Raw genomic sequence first — 19,153 nt, forward strand, 5'->3', positions numbered from 1 at the left:
TATTGTACAAAATGGGCTTTACACATTTTCTTTGGCTGTTAAAAGTCAAATGTCAACTTCTACAGAAGCAGGTAGTTTGTTCAGACTGATTTTGTGATGCCAAAATGATGGGAAATTTGACTCGTGTAAATAAAAACGTACAAAAACAATTGGTCAGAACATGTTTTAAGTTGCTATGAAATGTCATTAAAAATTAAATAACGGGGTAGTTTTTCCTGAGGTCAGACGTGGTCCAAAGTCGGTCCATTTGGTTCAAAAGGTCATAAGCCTGCAAAGATAATTAGGCTTTTTAGAGAAACTGTTAAATTGTTTGAACAAATTAAAAAAAAAACTATTTTCCGGTTAAGCATAATGATCTGAAAATGAAATAAATAATTGAAACTCCATAATCTAGAATGATGTAAGAAGAAATGCAATAAAAATAAGTACGCTAAAAATCAATGAATAAAAATAATTATTTTAATAGTCGACGAGTCAGACATTTTTTCCTTGTGTACATTGAGATTGATAAAAATCTTAATTATTCAGTTTGTATTTAATATCCACCGCTTTTGTTATGAAAGTTTATATGCGATTATGAATTTCAAATCACAGTTCCGATCATTTAAACAGTGGACAACTCATGATTTTTCTGATTAATTGTTGAACAGATCTAAACTTTCATTTCATCTGGCGTTTTTTTTTGGCGGCGTCACGCTTTGTCCTCGTGGCGTCTGATGGGGTGGAACTTTCCCGTGGGATCCTGAACGTACCAAGGATTCCAGAGGTCAGTGAAGGCGGCGCCGTGGCCCCAGGGTTTGTAGTGACCGTTCCAGTGCAGCAGTTTGGCCGCTTTGGCAAACTGAGGCGAGTAACGGTTTCCTGCTCCGGTCATCCCTGCAAAAACAGCATTTTTTGGGTTGTTTTTTTAGCTTCACTTTAAAAATCACAGTAACAAAATCGCAAGAGACTAATTATATCCCAATAACGCAGTCTTTCCCCTGATACAGCACAATAACAAAAAAGGTCCAGAGCGTCGGATTGAACGCTAAAAAGTAACCAAATACACTTTTGTTTTTTCAGATTGTCCGTAAAGATACAAAAGCCAACACAATGTAAAATAGTCTACTTCATCTTTAAAAAAAATGACTAAAAGTGGACCGTCAAAAATAATTGTATCCGTTTTTTTATGATCGCTATCTGGACTATACAGACCTTAAAAACACTGCAGCAGAATTAAATAAAAATGTAAACATAATTAAAAAAATGTCTAGTTTTCTTCAATACTACACTTTCAACACACTTCAAATTCTCCATATTGAAGACTTCACTCATGTATTTCAACATTCATTTGGTAAAAAATGTACGTGCAATAGAAATTAAGAGTTTGATTTGGTAGTAGTGACCCAGCGGTTTATCATTATAGAATTAGAGCACATTCTGATGACGACAGAATCTCATTTGATGTAAATTCTTCCCAATTATTATTCCCTATAATCGATTAGGAAATAATTAGTTTGATTTGGAAGAACTTTAAAACAACGGTGAACTAATCAGACAGTTTGACAAATTCTCCAGGGATTGACAATAAACTGGTGCCAATATAGATTTTTAATATATGAGGCAGATATTTCTTTGAGGGATAATCTCTGAGTTAAGTGTTGTACAATGGGGGTTAGTCCTGTTCCCATAGACATAGAAGAGCAATAAAGCTGAAGAGTTGGGAACAAAACCATTTAAAATATGAGAGAAAACTGATTATTTTTGCAAAGGCTGCACTATATAATTGCAAAATGATTGATATTGCAACAAACTAATTGAATCACAGAAACACAAATGTCCTCCATCCGACAGAAATGTACTATTTTTTGAAAAATGTAATTCAATAATGTGCGTCCCTGGTTTACTTTGCAGCGTCAGTGATAATCAAAGTAAGAGTGAGGAAGAAAGAAGAAAGGAAGTCTGACCCAGTTGCCGGACGTGCCACATGGGGTCGATGGCGGAGTGTCGTTTGTAGAAGACGATAAGCAGCGGTGGAGCGATTGCGCTGTCGCCCAGAGTTTTACTGTACAGATCCTCTCTATAAAACACAAAAGACCAGACCTGGGTTCAACCACAGAACCGCGAACCGGACAAGTTGCAACCAGCGGAACAATCCAGAACATGTGTCGAGATAAGAGGTTTTGTGACTCGGATAGAGCTGTGAATGCATCAAAAATGAAATATCTAATTGCGATTTATGTTGTGACAGTAGGATTCTGTTCAAAGTTCACATTTTAAACACGTACAGGAGAATTGAAAGACTATAATAGGCTTTTTAACTGACAAAGTACCGTATTTTCCGGACTATAAGTCATAGTTTTGGCCGGGGTGAGACTTATACTTACATTTATACTTATACTCCGGAGCGACTTATGTTTTTTCCTTCTCTAGTATGCATTTTTTGGCTGGTGTGACTAATAGTCTGGAAAATACGGTAATGAAAAGAATCGCGCATTGTTTGTGAAGGAAATTGGAGCCTTTACGATTTGCCAATTGTGTCCATTAAAATTAATTGTGCACGTAAAATACTCTTAACACTGGAGAAAATCCTTTCAAATGGTCAGTTTGTGAGAAGTCTTCTACTCATTCTGGAAGTCTTAACAGCACAGCAAATGAGAAGTCACACGGGAGGATTCAAACAAGAGCTCATTCTTTTACACGGTTTTATTTTTCATGTAGAAGTATTATTATTAGAAGTATTATCAAATGCTCACTGTGTATTGAGCTGCATCCAGTGCTCGAGTTGCCCGGTGACGTTCTGGTTCTTCCACTCGGTCAGATTTGCCACAAACACTCCGGGGTTGAAGGAACACGTGTTTGCTCTCAGACCCAACTTCTTTATTGAGTCCTTTGTGAAGTCCAGGAAACCCATGTAGTTATTCTGAAACAGGACAGAAACACAAGTGTCATATTTGCAAAAGAGCGTTCATTTCAAAACACCCACCTATTTATTTGCAACATTTCTAAACCTACTTTACTAATGTTTTGTTGCTATTCTATTAACTTTGACTGTTATTGATTCCATTGTTGTTGTTTTTTATGAAATATTGAGAGTATTATTGTGAACAATTTAATAAAAAAATGACAAAAACGGATATCTTACAATCAGTTTGAGTCATTTGAAATTAAATTAAATAAAAAAAAACATTTCAGTATGCTATTGTTTTAGTAAATAATCAAGTGTTGTACTTTTAATGCGCACAGGGCGTTTAGTTGTCAGATTAGTGAAACGCACTTGATTTCCGGCTCCTCGAATGATTCCTTTTGCCGAGGACGAGTCGCAGTCGTCGGAAAAAGCTGCAGCCTGTCCTGGTTTGAAGTTTGTCTCGAACAGCTCCTGAATGTCTCCTGAAATCAATCAAACGTGTGAGTCGCTGCAGCTCAACAACTTCCTTAATATCAAGGCAGGAGAAGAATCAGCAATGCAAATGATCACAACGGTCGTTTGGAAGAGATGTTTTTAATTATTTAGTTTTATGTTACAGTTAAGGTTTTTTTTTTTTAATAATTGTGATATTAGTGCGGTGGATTTAACACATATTTCCAACTTTAGAGCCAAGATCAACATTTGAACTGATGCAGGACGAGGTTATTAAAAAACAATCTCAGCAGCAAAATAGCCAAATATCTTTATTATATAATCTTTTTGTTATAAAATTTAACTGGTACCCATCTTTTATACAAACTGACTAGCTGTGGAAGTACTTTACTATTTGACAGCATTCTTACTCACTGGTACAGAAATGACAAATCAAGCGGTTTCCATTTAAAACACTTCTCACCTTGTACAACAACGTCGTCGTCCAAATAAATGGCCTTCTCTGCCTCTGGGAAATAAAGTGGCAGGTAGAATCTTGCAAACGCCAACTACAAAATAAGAACAGACAGACAACGTGACAATATTTTAATTAAAAAATATATATAGATATCCTCTTTACTCAAATTGGTTGTGGTATTGTATCATGAAAGTCGTCTTACTGGTTTGGAGGCTTCCACGCTGTTTGAATCTTGAGGAATCTTCTCTCTGAGCAGCTCCGGATCAAATAGAACTACTTTATGTTTAATGTCTTTAAACTTTGGTTCATCGAGCCACGTTCTGTGAAATAAACAAGACAATAACACGGCAACCACACAATGTCCAGTCTTCATAAAAAAAAGAAAAAGGTTGACATACGGCCAAAATGCAGAATACAGAAATAAATACTGTTTACTGTTCACTAAAATATACACAGATTTCGTACATATATGTCACAATAATTTTTTTTTTTTAAACTTATTTTTAAAGGTTTTCATAATGCAGTAAAGTCCAGATTACTACAACTGAAATTTTTTCTACAATTTATTCTGCTGTGGTCTGCTTTAGCATTAGACATTTTCCAGTGCCATGGGTTCAAAACGATGTTAAAATAGGACCAGTGCCATAAACACTGTAATAAAACCATCTTGTGAATGGTGAAGCGTGGTGTTTCTCTCACACTCTGACTTACCGGAGGTGCTCAACAGTTTGGTTGAGAGTGACGATAGTGAACACCACATTGGCTTTAGTGTTGGAGTAGATGCTGTTTATGGCCGTTACCGTGGCGCCGAGTCGGCCCTCTGCGGCAGTGATCAGGACCGGAATCTCGTCTCCGGATCTGGGCCTCGAGTCCGGGCGGAGAGTCTGAGAGAGCGCCGCCTCAAACGGAAGGATCACGCCGGAATCTGGAGGAAAAGGAGGGAAAAATATGAACTAAAGAAATGGTTTGTGTGTAAAGAAGTCTGACTTTACTCAAACTAAAAGCACTTCACCTTTTACAACATTTTGAAAAGTATGACTTTTAGAGAACTAAATGTTGGCCTGTCATAATAAATATTAAATTGACTCAATAAATAATAGTTTGAACATTTTTTTTTTACTTTTTATTTGAACTAATGGGTTTGTCATGTTTTATGTGGTACAATAAGATTTGAGTTTTAGAGCATCATATTAACTTTTATAACTATTATACATATTAACCAAGTATTACAGTGTTTTATTTTGCCATTTTTTAAAATAAAAAAATAAATAAAATGGCAAAATAATAATTATAATAGAATTATAATAATAATCTAACAATCTTACACAATAAGAACAAGGTTTTACTGGTGTTTGGGTCAGTAGCATAGCGTTTTTTCAATATTATAATTTATTGTGATATTTTTCTGCAGCAATAAATCGCTGCAATTTGTTATCGAGACAGGCCTGATTGAATGAGGCCACAAGAATAGCAACAATGTCAAGACACTGAAATGTGCAAGTGCAATACATCCAGTTTAAATAAAAGGGAATGATCTGTTTATTTGTAGTCCTAATAAAAGTGTTTTTTTTTAATGGCAACTTACTTTGTGTCACATTAATAATCAGGGATACAAATGGTTCCCGCAGTCACACCAGCTGAGAACCATTGGTCTCTTATCTGTGTGTGCATATTACTGAAGTAAAAACACTGGACTAGAACAAGACAAATCACACACTTTTAGTTCCTTATCAAAATTTTACCTGGATTTTCTTTGTGTAAAAAGTCGCTTAGGTTGAGGAGGTTTCTCTGAACTATAATAAGGAAGGCCACAGCCAGGAGCACCAGAATCACAAGGTTTACTGAAAGACAAACAAGATTTTCAGCAAACATCAAGATAAGAAAAAAAAAATGATACATACAAAAATGGAATAGTACTTCGACTAGCATGAGTTGTGTGGTCTTCTGTTATATATTCATTTCATTATTATCTTTCCTGAATAACCCTAACCCTGAACTTCACATAAAAACAAGTATAATGGAAAACAAAAAAGTTTGGCTCTAGTCCTACTTCTAAAAGGGACAGGGGCCTAAATGGCTGTGCAGGACAAAAAGAGTGACAGATGTTCATCCTAAAACTGCAACCATAGGACAAAAACAAATACTACTACTCCTTATAGCAAATGTTAGATGCAGAAATAACCCTCACCTTTTCGCAGTGTCATGATGGCGTCTTCATTCGTCCCTCAAAGACTTTTAAATGGTTTTAACCTGAATGTATAATGCTGGATAGATGATGTGAGGACAGAGAATGAGACGCTAACTGAGGTCAGCTGCTGCGGAGTCTAAAGAAAAAACAATGTTTTAAAACGTTTGCATCTTTCCTTCAGTCAAAACGTGTCTCTGAATTAAAACAGTGTAAGATGCATTATTAAATCACATAAAATAGAAAAGAAAGACAATTTACCTAGACAGCCAAACTGCCAACTCAACATCGGCAACTTTTATATGCTATCAAGGTTTGCTGTAGTAAGGGATCCGACAACATTTCCTGACCAAAATATTGAAATATATGACAAACTCTGCTTTAAAATTTATATACATGAATAAACATATACTTCAACTTGAATTTTGAATTATATATATTAAATAATTTATCTCTAACGAAAAAGAAAAGCAAGAGGTTTGTAAGATTACTACTGGCGTTATTAAAGACACCTAATATTTTCTTTTTGCTAACGGATAACAAAATGGATGACCACGGCTCGCTTGTTGTTAGTCGAGATTGAATTGTATCCAGACACATTATAGATTAGCAAAGCTTTGGGCCTTTGGAGAAACAGGAAAAACACGTATCTTTTTGTAAAATCGGATGTGTGTGGTTCTTTCTTCTTCTTTTTGTTCAAATTGAATATTTTTTTGCCTTGGAAGTATAAGATGTTATCCATATTTAAATCCATCCCGACACATATGGTAAGGGTTTTTAGCTGGTTATGTACTTTAAATAAAAAGATTCAACACATTTCTCAAATTGTTTTACAACCGCACCCAGTGTATTGTAAACAAATATAAAAAGCTTCATGCCATCATATGCAAAATGGCTAATCGTTTGTGCATGGATGGTCATGCTTGGAAATGTGTTAATGTTGGGGTTAGGGAGGAGTTTATATTTATACTGAACTGTGCATTTAGATATTTGCAATTATTTTGATTATCTAGGGATTCCTCCAAATTGGGTTTCATTAGACTTCTGATTCTGTATGTCATCAGCTGAAGAAAATGATGAGTATTTAGTGTATTTATGATGGAGTAAATACGTATGGCCCAATTTAATTTTCAACCAGTTTTGGGGCATATTCTGACATTTACAATAATGACAACATCAACCTAATATGTTTTGTCTATTTGTATTACAGGATTATAAGGGTCAGAAGCTGGCCGAACAGATTTTCCAAGGAATAATTCTAGTTTCAGCGGTAAGACATTGTACAAATCGTTCAATTTCTTAACTTTTGTTCCAACTTGTTTCATTAGATTCAATCTTGTTCATTTTTTAGGCAATTGGATTTCTTTATGGTTGGACGGTCGAGCAGTTTGGGTGCACAGTGTACGTTGTGTTAGCCGGTTTTGCTGTGTCTTGTGTGGTAAGTTGATTCTAGTTTTCTAAAGTGAATGGTGCTGCTTTGCTTTGTATTCATGATTAAAACATGTGAATCTTTCTCATTTTAGCTGACTCTACCCCCATGGCTGATGTACAGAAAGAGTCCTTTGGCCTGGCAGCCTAGTGTCCCGGAAACGAGCAGTGAACCAAGCCAAAAACCTCAAAAAGAAGAAACACAAATAAACTAAACCTCATCTTCACGTCGACCCTCTTTTTATATAAAAAACAATATCAATTTGAAATGTTGAATTTTCAAGTGGGCATTTTTTACTTTTATTGAAAGAAACAAATTCTATACATTTGCTAAATAATGTATACATGTCTTATATATATATGTATATATATATATATATATATATATATATATATATATATATATATAAGAGCTTGAATTAAAAAAAAAAAGTCACACAGAAAGAAAAAAATTGCTTACATAAACTGTTGCGTGCTAAAAGTGCAACACTATTTACAAAGTATTACAAAATATAATGTGGTGCAGAGTTTATAGTGATAAACAAACAAATAAGTGATTGTCCCGTAGATGGCGACAAAGCTGTTTACAACTTTTTCAAGGATTTTAGAAACAAAGGGAAGATTTGAAATGGGTCTGTAGTTTACCAATAGGTCAGGATCGAGGTTAGGCTTTTTCAAGATTTCAGATTCAGGAGTGCATATTACATTTAATATGTTTAGTATTGTTTTGTTGAACAAAATTGTTGTAAAATTACCAATGGTGACCGTAAAGGTTCTGTTTAAAAGCTAGGAATAAAACCAATCAAGTGCAGTGTCTCTGATGCCAACCCAGTTTTTAAGACGGTCAATTAGAATGATGTGATCAACCGTATCAAAGGTGGCACTTAATTGAGCACTCTTCTTTGTCCGCATGAAAGATAATTTGAGACTTTGAGAAGTACGGTTTGTGTCGGCTGTGTGAAGCTTTAAAACCTAATGAGAAAAAAAGATGAAGATTTCTATTCACAAAATCTAAAATCTGGTCAGAAACTACTTTCTCTAAAACTTTAGATGAAAAAGGAAATTTTGAAATTGTTGTAAAATGATTAAAATCAGAATTGAAACTGGGATACTGATGATGAAAATTTACTTTTATGAATGTAGAATTTGCCAAATATAAGAATTAAATTAATTGCCATTTTCTTATTATAGTCCACATTTGTGTCATGAAAACCAGACGTGTTGATGACATGTCTGCAAACTGATATAAGTGACATTCTCAGATCTTGGCCAATGTGCGTTTTGTGGATGGAGCTGTCATCAGAGAAAACTTCCTATTTTGCAAGGCACTGTCTGCCAGAAAAAACAACAGGAGAGGAAATGAAAAGACACAGGAGGATTTACGTGGGAAAACTGTATGTGTTTGCACTGATGGAGAGCAGTAGCCATGGTCGGGCACATCAAAGGCTTCATAAACAGAGTAAAAGAAAGAAACCCAGATGTTATTGGTATGTACAGTTTTATGCACCGTGAAGACCTTGTTGCAAAAATCTTACCAGCTGATCTAGCTCCTATGTTAGATGATGTTGTGCGCATTGTGAACTTTGTGAAGACACGACCTATGAAAAGTCGCATATTTGCATCTTTGTGTGAGGAAATGGGAGCGGAGCATAAAGCCTTATTGCTCTATACAGAGGTCAGATGGCGGCAAGGTACTGGCCCGGGCCGTGTGTATGATCTGCGAGAGGAACTTAAAGTATCTCTGACAGTATTTAATTTCCCACCACCATATGTGTCTGAGCTGAGCTTTTCAAGCCTGACTATGATCAAAAACTAAAAACAGAGAGAAACTGAAAGCTGTTGAGGAAGAGCTTCATGTGTGTCTTTCTTCTATTCCTGCCAGAATATTAGCTTTGTGTTCATCTAAACAGGCCCAGGGTTCACACTGTGTGAGTAAAAATACATTTAAGAACTATATTACTAAGTTATTAGGCTATAGAGTGTAAATTTGTTAATGGTGTGCCCCAGGATTTTGTCAATGTAAAAAATGTGCCGTGGCTCCAAAAAGGTTGGAAAACCCTATCTTACATCTTACATCATACAAACAGCAAGAAAGTGGAAGCACAAACCAAAGTCTTCCATCAGAGGAACATCCTAAATTCTGATAATAATTTCACATTCAATGATATGAACAATACTTCTCTTTTAGTCAGAAAACAAATGTACTTTTACACAAATTACAAATTGCTTTTGATACACAGATACATCCCATTGTATTATGTTGTAGCTGCAGCAAGAGCGTAGAATATAAGATAATATTTTTTAATTCTAACTTACTCAATTTAGAATGTTTTGCAAAAATATGGATAAAGAACAACAGTAATTAAACTTAAATTCAGGTAATTTTATTTAGTACCTGTATGTTATGCATTTCTTTCATGCAAACTTAAAGGCGCAATGGACGCTTTTTCGTCGATTTGAGAACGCAGGAGGAAGTGTGCATGCGCACTCCCCCGTGCGGACTGATACAACACACACGTGCGTTTGTTTATTAGTGCAACGGATCGCATCGCATCTCTCGTCTTCCGTAGATTTCCGTCTCTTATTAGTCAGCTCGAAATGTCTTTCTCCGTCCTAATTTTGTCCCGTACACTGAGGGAACTATATTATGATAGATCAATGCGCTTAGACACGCGGAAAGTGCTGCTCTCGGGGGACGAGCCACACGAGGCTATAAGTGAGCGGTAGGTGCGTTTTATGATTGATACGTGGCAGGACTAATCGGCAGTCCACGCCACGAGGAAATAAGACTCAAATTTGGGCCAAAAAAATTGTCCATTCAACCTTTAATTCATGCCAAACGTTTTTGAATAAGTTAAATAGTGTACTTTACTACTCCTAGCCTGTTCCATTTCATTAGCCTCAGTGTAATTGCCTATAAGTTAAGTTTTCAACACTTTTTATCTTGCTAGAACAGTGACTTCTACAACCTTTGTCACTGTCAACAAGTATGAATAAAAATAAGTATTGTAAAAAAAGAAATACATTTCTTTGGTAGTTTTGCACTTCTAATGTTTCTCAAAGGTGAAGGAGATTCTGTACAAACCAACCAATACCAACAAAAACAATGTTTTGTGTCACCAAAGCGCTGTTGCTATTTGTTTTAGCACAGTTTACACCTTATTATATCAACATGCCTGTTCTCTGGTCCAATTTCAGTTTCATCAAAATTGGGAAAAGAAATATTGGGATATGTCACTAGTATTATACCATGACTGAAATATAATATATTTATATTATATTATATATAATATATTTATATAATATAATATATTTCAGTCATGAAATAATATATTTCAGTCATGAAATATATTATACACATTTTTTTATTTATTTGTGGAATGTAACTTTATGTCAGCTATTGATGGTTATAAAATACTAGTGTACACACGTGTTGTGAATGCTTATCACTAAAACATTAATCTGTTTTGTTCTCTAGGCCCTCCCCAGTGCAGCTTCCAGTTCAGCCCGCAGCTGCCATCAACAGGCCTCTTCCCCCTCGACTGCCCCTTCTTGAGCAGGAGCACAGTCAATCCCAACAACATGCTACACCCAACCACAAAACTGCACATTTCTCAATACATTAAAGACCACAGCAAATTATTAAATGCATCATCCTCGCTCAACATCAGCCCGGAAAAGCTAAAGCAAACACAGACACTTTGTCGGTCTCTGACAGCGGGCAGCACTACCACAACTCTGCCTGTCGTCACCATGCCACCTGTACGACCTATTCAAACCCTATTTGCTGGTCAAGTAGGAGTTGTAAATCTACACAATATATAGTTTAAAGTTTGAGTCTATCATCTTAGGTTTTGGAGTTATGGCTGTTTTTGTTGTTATTGCTTCAAAAGCATTTTCAGACAATTTGTGATTTCTGAAGAAAATACAAGAGATATCTAACCCATACTTTCTGTGCAAGAGGGGCTTGTACATCTGCACAACATGTCTTTTAAAGTTTGAACCTATCTTATTGCATTTTTGAGTTATAGCAGTTTTTACTGTTTTATTGCTCCAAAAGCCTTTTCAGCCCATGAACAGTTGTTTGTGAGTTTTGGAAAAAGTGCAAGAGCTATTCAAACCCTTTTTGCTGGGCAAGTAGGACCTGTAAATCTACACAATATATAGTTTAAAGTTTGAGTCTATCATATTAGGTTTTGAATTTATAGCTGTTTTTGTGTCTATAGCTTCAAAAGCATTTTCACATAATTTGTGTTTTCTGAAGAAACTGCAAGAGATATCTAACCCATACTTTCTGTGCAAGAGGGGCTTGAACATCTGCACAACATGTCTTTTAAAGTTTGAACCTATCTTATTGCATTTTTGAGTTATAGCAGTTTTTACTGTTTTATTGCTCCAAAAGCCTTTTCAGCCCATGAACATTTGTTTGTGAGTTTTGAAAAAAAGTGCAAGAGCTATTCAAACCCTTTTTGCTGGGCAAGTAGGACCTGTAAATCTACACAATATATAGTTTAAAGTTTGAGTCTATCATATTAGGTTTTGGATTTATAGCTGTTTTTGTGTCTATTGCTTCAAAAGCATTTTCACATAATTTGTGTTTTCTGAAGAAACTGCAAGAGATATCTAACCCATACTTTCTGTGCAAGAGGGGCTTGTACATCTGCACAACATGTCTTTTAAAGTTTGAACCTATCTTATTGCATTTTTGAGTTATAGCAGTTTTTACTGTTTTTTTGCTCCAAAAGCCTTTTCAGCCCATGAACAGTTGTTTGTGAGTTTTGAAAAAAGTGCAAGAGCTATTCAAACCCTTTTTGCTGGGCAAGTAGGACCTGTAAATCTACACAATATATAGTTTAAAGTTTGAGTCTATCATATTAGGTTTTGGATTTATAGCTGTTTATGTGTCTATTGCTTCAAAAGCATTTTTACATAATTTGTGTTTTCTGAAGAAACTGCAAGAGATATCTAACCCATACTTTCTGTGCAAGAGGGGCTTCTACATCTGCACAACATGTCTTTTAAAGTTTGAACCTATCTTATTGCATTTTTGAGTTATAGCAGTTTTTACTGTTTTATTGCGCCAAAAGCCTTTTCAGCCCATGAACAGTTGTTTGTGAGTTCTGAAAAAAGTGCAAGAGCTATTCAAACCCTTTTTGCTGGGCAAGTAGAAAATGTAAAACTACACAATATATAGTTTAAAGTTTGAGTCTATCATATTAGGTTTTGGATTTATAGCTGTTTTTGTGTCTATTGCTTCAAAAGCATTTTTACATAATTTGTGTTTTCTGAAGAAACTGCAAGAGATATCTAACCCATACTTTCTGTGCAAGAGGGGCTTGTACATTTGCACAACATGTCTTTTAAAGTTTGAACCTATCTTATTGCATTTTTGAGTTATAGCAGTTTTTACTGTTTTATTGCTCCAAAAGCCTTTTCAGCCCATGAACAGTTGTTTGTGAGTTTTGGAAAAAGTGCAAGAGCTATTCAAACCCTTTTTGCTGGGCAAGTAGGACCTGTAAATCTACACAATATATAGTTTCAAGTTTGAGTCTATCATATTAGGTTTTGGATTTATAGCTGTTTTTGTGTCTATAGCTTCAAAAGCATTTTCACATAATTTGTGTTTTCTGAAGAAACTGCAAGAGATATCTAACCCATACTTTCTGTGCAAGAGGGGCTTGTACATCTGCACAACATGTCTTTTAAAGTTTGAACCTATCTTATTGCATTTTTGAGTTATAGCAGTTTTTACTGTTTTATTGCTCCAAAAGCCTTTTAAGGCCATTAACAGTTGTTTGTGTGTTTTGAAAAAAAAAGTGCAAGAGCTATTCAAACCCTTTTTGCTGGGCAAGTAGGACCTGTAAATCTACACAATATATAGTTTAAAGTTTGAGTCTATCATATTAGGTTTTGGATTTATAGCTGTTTTTGTGTCTATTGCTTCAAAAGCATTTTCACATAATTTGTGTTTTCTGAAGAAACTGCAAGAGATATCTAACCCATACTTTCTGTGCAAGAGGGGCTTCTACATCTGCACAACATGTCTTTTAAAGTTTGAACCTATCTTATTGCATTTTTGAGTTATAGCAGTTTTTACTGTTTTATTGCTCCAAAAGCCTTTTCAGCCCATGAACAGTTTGTGAGTTTTGAAAAAAAGTGCAAGAGCTATTCAAACCCTTTTTGCTGGGCAAGTAGGACCTGTAAATCTACACAATATATAGTTTAAAGTTTGAGTCTATCATATTAGGTTTTGGATTTATAGCTGTTTTTATGTCTATTGCTTCAAAAGCATTTTCACATAATTTGTGTTTTCTGAAGAAACTGCAAGAGATATATAACCCATACTTTCTGTGCAAGAGGGGCTTGTACATCTGCAAAACATGTCTTTTAAAGTTTGAACCTATCTTATTGCATTTTTGAGTTATAGCAGTTTTTACTGTTTTATTGCTCCAAAAGCCTTTTCAGCCCATGAACAGTTGTTTGTGAGTTTTGAAAAAAAGTGCAAGAGCTATTCAAACCCTTTTTGCTGGGCAAGTAGGACCTGTAAATCTACACAATATATAGTTTAAAGTTTGAGTCTATCATATTAGGTTTTGGATTTATAGCTGTTTTTGTGTCTATTGCTTCAAAAGCATTTTCACATAATTTGTGTTTTCTGAAGAAACTGCAAGAGGTATATAACCCATACTTTCTGTGCAAGAGGGGCTTGTACATCTGCACAACATGTCTTTTAAAGTTTGAACTTATCTTATTGCATTTTTGAGTTATAGCAGTTTTTACTGTTTTATTGCTCCAAAAGCCTTTTCAGCCCATGAACAGTTGTTTGTGAGTTTTGAAAAAAAGTGCAAGAGCTATTCAAACCCTTTTTGCTGGGCAAGTAGGACCTGTAAATCTACACAATATATAGTTTAAAGTTTGAGTCTATCATATTAGGTTTTGGATTTATAGCTGTTTTTGTGTCTATTGCTTCAAAAGCATTTTCACCTAATTTGTGTTTTCTGAAGAAACTGCAAGAGATATCTAACCCATACTTTCTGTGCAAGAGGGGTTTGTACATCTGCACAACATGTCTTTTAAAGTTTGAACCTATCTTATTGCATTTTTGAGTTATAGCAGTTTTTTACTGTTTTATTGCTCCAAAAGCCTTTTCAGCCCATGAACAGTTTGTGAGTTTTGAAAAAAAGTGCAAGAGCTATTCAAACCCTTTTTGCTGGGCAAGTAGGACCTGTAAATCTACACAATATATAGTTTAAAGTTTGAGTCTATCATATTAGGTTTTGGATTTATAGCTGTTTTTGTGTCTATTGCTTCAAAAGCATTTTCACATAATTTGTGTTTTCTGAAGAAACTGCAAGAGATATCTAACCCATACTTTCTGTGCAAGAGGGGCTTGTACATCTGCACAACATGTCTTTTAAAGTTTGAACCTATCTTATTGCATTTTTGAGTTATAGCAGTTTTTACTGTTTTATTGCTCCAAAAGCCTTTTCAGCCCATGAACAGTTTGTGAGTTTTGAAAAAAAGTGCAAGAGCTATTCAAACCCTTTTTGCTGGGCAAGTAGGACCTGTAAATCTACACAATATATAGTTTAAAGTTTGAGTCTATCATATTAGGTTTTGGATTTATAGCTGTTTTTGTGTCCATTGCTTCAAAAGCATTTTCACATAATTTGTGTTTTCTGAAGAAACTGCAAGAGATATCTAACCCATACTTTCTGTGCAAGAGGGGCTTGTACATCTGCACAACATGTCTTTTAAAGTTTGAACCTATCTTATTTCATTTTTGAGTTATAGCAGTTTTTACTGTTTTATTGCTCCAAAAGCCTTTTCAGCCCATGAACAGTTGTTTGTGAGTTTTGAAAAAAAGTGCAAGAGCTATTCAAACCCTTTTTGCTGGGCAAGTAGGACCTGTAAATCTACACAATATATAGTTTAAAGTTTGAGTCTATCATATTAGGTTTTGGATTTATAGCTGTTTTTGTGTCTATTGCTTCAAAAGCATTTTCACATAATTTGTGTTTTCTGAAGAAACTGCAAGAGATATCTAACCCATACTTTCTGTGCAAGAGGGGCTTGTACATCTGCACAACATGTATTTTAAAGTTTGAACCTATCTTATTTAATTTTTGAGTTATATCAGTTTTTACTGTTTTATTGCTCCAAAAGCCTTTTCAGCCCATGAACAGTTGTTTGTGAGTTTTGAAAAAAAGTGCCAGAGCTATTCAAACCCTTTTTGCTGGGCAAGTAGGACCTGTAAATCTACACAATATATAGTTTAAAGTTTGAGTCTATCATATTAGGTTTTGGATTTATAGCTGTTTTTGTGTCTATTGCTTCAAAAGCATTTTCACATAATTTGTGTTTTCTGAAGAAACTGCAAGAGATATCTAACCCATACTTTCTGTGCAAGAGGGGCTTGTACATCTGCACAACATGTCTTTTAAAGTTTGAACCTATCTTATTGCATTTTTGAGTTATAGCAGTTTTTACTGTTTTATTGCTCCAAAAGCCTTTTCAGCCCATGAACAGTTGTTTGTGAGTTTTGAAAAAAAGTGCCAGAGCTATTCAAACCCTTTTTGCTGGGCAAGTAGGACCTGTAAATCTACACAATATATAGTTTAAAGTTTGAGTCTATCATATTAGGTTTTGGATTTATAGCAGTTTTTGTGTCTATTGCTTCAAAAGCATTTTCACATAATTTGTGTTTTCTGAAGAAACTGCAAGAGATATCTAACCCATACTTTCTGTGCAAGAGGGGCTTGTACATCTGCACAACATGTCTTTTAAAATTTGAACCTATCTTATTGCATTTTTGAGTTATAGCAGTTTTTACTGTTTTATTGCTCCAAAAGCCTTTTCAGCCCATGAACAGTTGTTTGTGAGTTTTGAAAAAAAGTGCCAGAGCTATTCAAACCCTTTTTGCTGGGCAAGTAGGACCTGTAAATCTACACAATATATAGTTTAAAGTTTGAGTCTATCATATTAGGTTTTGGATTTATAGCTGTTTTTGTGTCCATTGCTTCAAAAGCATTTTCACATAAGTTGTGTTTTCTGAAGAAACTGCAAGAGATATCTAACCCATACTTTCTGTGCAGGAGGGGCTTGTACATCTGCACAACATGTCTTTTAAAGTTTGAACCTATCTTATTGCATTTTTGAGTTATAGCAGTTTTTACTGTTTTATTGCTCCAAAAGCCTTTTCAGCCCATGAACAGTTGTTTGTGAGTTTTGAAAAAAAGTGCAAGAGCTATTCAAACCCTTTTTGCTGGGCAAGTAGGACCTGTAAATTTACACAATACATAGTTTAAAGTTTGAGTCTATCATATTAGGTTTTGGATTTATAGCTGTTTTTGTGTCCATTGCTTCAAAAGCATTTTCACATAATTTGTGTTTTCTGAAGAAACTGCAAGATATATCTAACCCATACTTTCTGTGCAAGAGGGGTTTGTACATCTGCACAACATGTCTTTTAAAGTTTGAACCTATCTTATTGCATTTTTGAGTTATAGCAGTTTTTTACTGTTTTATTGCTCCAAAAGCCTTTTCAGCCCATGAACAGTTTGTGAGTTTTGAAAAAAAGTGCAAGAGCTATTCAAACCCTTTTTGCTGGGCAAGTAGGACCTGTAAATCTACACAATATATAGTTTAAAGTTTGAGTCTATCATATTAGGTTTTGGATTTATAGCTGTTTTTGTGTCTATTGCTTCAAAAGCATTTTCACATAATTTGTGTTTTCTGAAGAAACTGCAAGAGATATCTAACCCATACTTTCTGTGCAAGAGGGGCTTGTACATCTGCACAACATGTCTTTTAAAGTTTGAACCTATCTTATTGCATTTTTGAGTTATAGCAGTTTTTACTGTTTTATTGCTCCAAAAGCCTTTTCAGCCCATGAACAGTTGTTTGTGAGTTTTGAAAAAAAGTGCCAGAGCTATTCAAATCCTTTTTGCTGGGCAAGTAGGACCTGTAAATCTACACAATATATAGTTTAAAGTTTGAGTCTATCATATTAGGTTTTGGATTTATAGCTGTTTTTGTGTCTATTGCTTCAAAAGCATTTTCACATAATTTGTGTTTTCTGAAGAAACTGCAAGAGATATCTAACCCATACTTTCTGTGCAAGAGGGGCTTGTACATCTGCACAACATGTCTTTTAAAGTTTGAACCTATCTTATTGCATTTTTGAGTTATAGCAGTTTTTACTGTTTTATTGCTCCAAAAGCCTTTTCAGCCCATGAACAGTTGTTTGTGAGTTTTGAAAAAAAGTGCCAGAGCTATTCAAACCCTTTTTGCTGGGCAAGTAGGACCTGTCAATCTACACAATATATAGTTTAAAGTTTGAGTCTATCATATTAGGTTTTGGATTTATAGCAGTTTTTGTGTCTATTGCTTTAAAAGCATTTTCACATAATTTGTGTTTTCTGAAGAAACTGCAAGAGATATCTAACCCATACTTTCTGTGCAAGAGGGGCTTGTACATCTGCACAACATGTCTTTTAAAGTTTGAACCTATCTTATTTGCATTTTTGAGTTATAGCAGTTTTTACTGTTTTATTGCTCCAAAAGCCTTTTCAGCCCATGAACAGTTGTTTGTGAGTTTTGAAAAAAAGTGCCAGAGCTATTCAAACCCTTTTTGCTGGGCAAGTAGGACCTGTAAATCTACACAATATATAGTTTAAAGTTTGAGTCTATCATATTAGGTTTTGGATTTATAGCAGTTTTTGTGTCTATTGCTTCAAAAGCATTTTCACATAATTTGTGTTTTCTGAAGAAAGTGCAAGAGATATCTAACCCATACTTTCTGTGCAAGAGGGGCTTGTACATCTGCACAACATGTCTTTTAAAGTTTGAACCTATCTTATTGCATTTTTGAGTTATAGCAATTTTTACAGTTTTATTGCTCCAAAAGCCTTTTCAGCCCATGAACAGTTTGTGAGTTTTGAAAAAAAGTGCAAGAGCTATTCAAACCCTTTTTGCTGGGCAAGTAGGACCTGTAAATCTACACAATATATAGTTTAAAGTTTGAGTCTATCATATTAGGTTTTGGATTTATAGCTGTTTTTGTGTCCATTGCTTCAAAAGCATTTTCACATAAGTTGTGTTTTCTGAAGAAACTGCAAGAGATATCTAACCCATACTTTCTGTGCAGGAGGGGCTTGTACATCTGCACAACATGTCTTTTAAAGTTTGAACCTATCTTATTGCATTTTTGAGTTATAGCAGTTTTTACTGTTTTATTGCTCCAAAAGCCTTTTCAGCCCATGAACAGTTGTTTGTGAGTTTTGAAAAAAAGTGCAAGAGCTATTCAAACCCTTTTTGCTGGGCAAGTAGGACCTGTAAATTTACACAATACATAGTTTAAAGTTTGAGTCTATCATATTAGGTTTTGGATTTATAGCTGTTTTTGTGTCCATTGCTTCAAAAGCATTTTCACATAATTTCTGTTTTCTGAAGAAACTGCAAGAGATATCTAACCCATACTTTCTGTGCAAGAGGGGCTTGTACATCTGCACAACATGTCTTTTAAAGTTTGAACCTATCTTATTGCATTTTTGAGTTATAGCAGTTTTTTACTGTTTTATTGCTCCAAAAGCCTTTTCAGCCCATGAACAGTTTGTGAGTTTTGAAAAAAAGTGCAAGAGCTATTCAAACCCTTTTTGCTGGGCAAGTAGGACCTGTAAATCTACACAATATATAGTTTAAAGTTTGAGTCTATCATATTAGGTTTTGGATTTATAGCTGT

General features: G+C 34.9%; 2 protein-coding genes across 3 annotated transcripts; one reads left to right on the forward strand and one right to left on the reverse strand.

Annotated features, from left to right (window-relative positions):
- Positions 1 to 659: 659 nt before the first annotated feature.
- glt8d1 (glycosyltransferase 8 domain containing 1) lies at positions 660 to 6,303 on the reverse strand. Of its 2 annotated transcripts, none has more exons than XM_072452763.1 (10): positions 6,244 to 6,303; positions 5,986 to 6,121; positions 5,540 to 5,638; positions 4,509 to 4,722; positions 4,000 to 4,117; positions 3,804 to 3,888; positions 3,257 to 3,369; positions 2,736 to 2,902; positions 1,947 to 2,059; positions 660 to 876 (listed from the first exon to the last, which is right to left on the reverse strand). In XM_072452763.1, the coding sequence occupies exons 2-10, from the start codon at positions 5,999 to 6,001 to the stop codon at positions 692 to 694; spliced, it is 1,110 nt and encodes a 369-aa protein (XP_072308864.1). In that variant the 5' UTR covers positions 6,002 to 6,121; positions 6,244 to 6,303; the 3' UTR covers positions 660 to 691. The 2 variants fall into 2 exon arrangements, with proteins under 2 accessions (XP_072308864.1, XP_072308865.1); XM_072452764.1 differs by having other exon boundaries at positions 5,986 to 6,112; positions 6,244 to 6,278.
- A 308-nt stretch (positions 6,304 to 6,611) lies between these two features.
- Positions 6,612 to 7,620, forward strand: spcs1 (signal peptidase complex subunit 1). The gene is given in 5 exon segments (XM_072452985.1): positions 6,612 to 6,749; positions 7,193 to 7,252; positions 7,334 to 7,420; positions 7,506 to 7,591; positions 7,593 to 7,620. Coding segments are annotated over 5 exon segments (297 nt in total). The 5' UTR covers positions 6,612 to 6,713.
- Positions 7,621 to 19,153: the final 11,533 nt, after the last annotated feature.

This window comes from Eucyclogobius newberryi, unplaced genomic scaffold (assembly GCF_026437365.1).
Source record: "Eucyclogobius newberryi isolate DKJ021-1_F unplaced genomic scaffold, fEucNew1.0.hap1 SCAF_19, whole genome shotgun sequence".
NCBI classification, from domain to species: domain Eukaryota; kingdom Metazoa; phylum Chordata; class Actinopteri; order Gobiiformes; family Gobiidae; genus Eucyclogobius; species Eucyclogobius newberryi.

Coding starts and splice junctions, on each gene's coding strand:
- glt8d1 (XM_072452763.1), bottom strand. Junction 3,889..3,999: donor GCGTGGAAGCCTCCAAACCA/GTAAGACGACTT, acceptor CTTATTTTGTAG/TTGGCGTTTGCAAGATTCTA. Junction 2,903..3,256: donor TTCGAGGAGCCGGAAATCAA/GTGCGTTTCACT, acceptor GTCCTGTTTCAG/AATAACTACATGGGTTTCCT.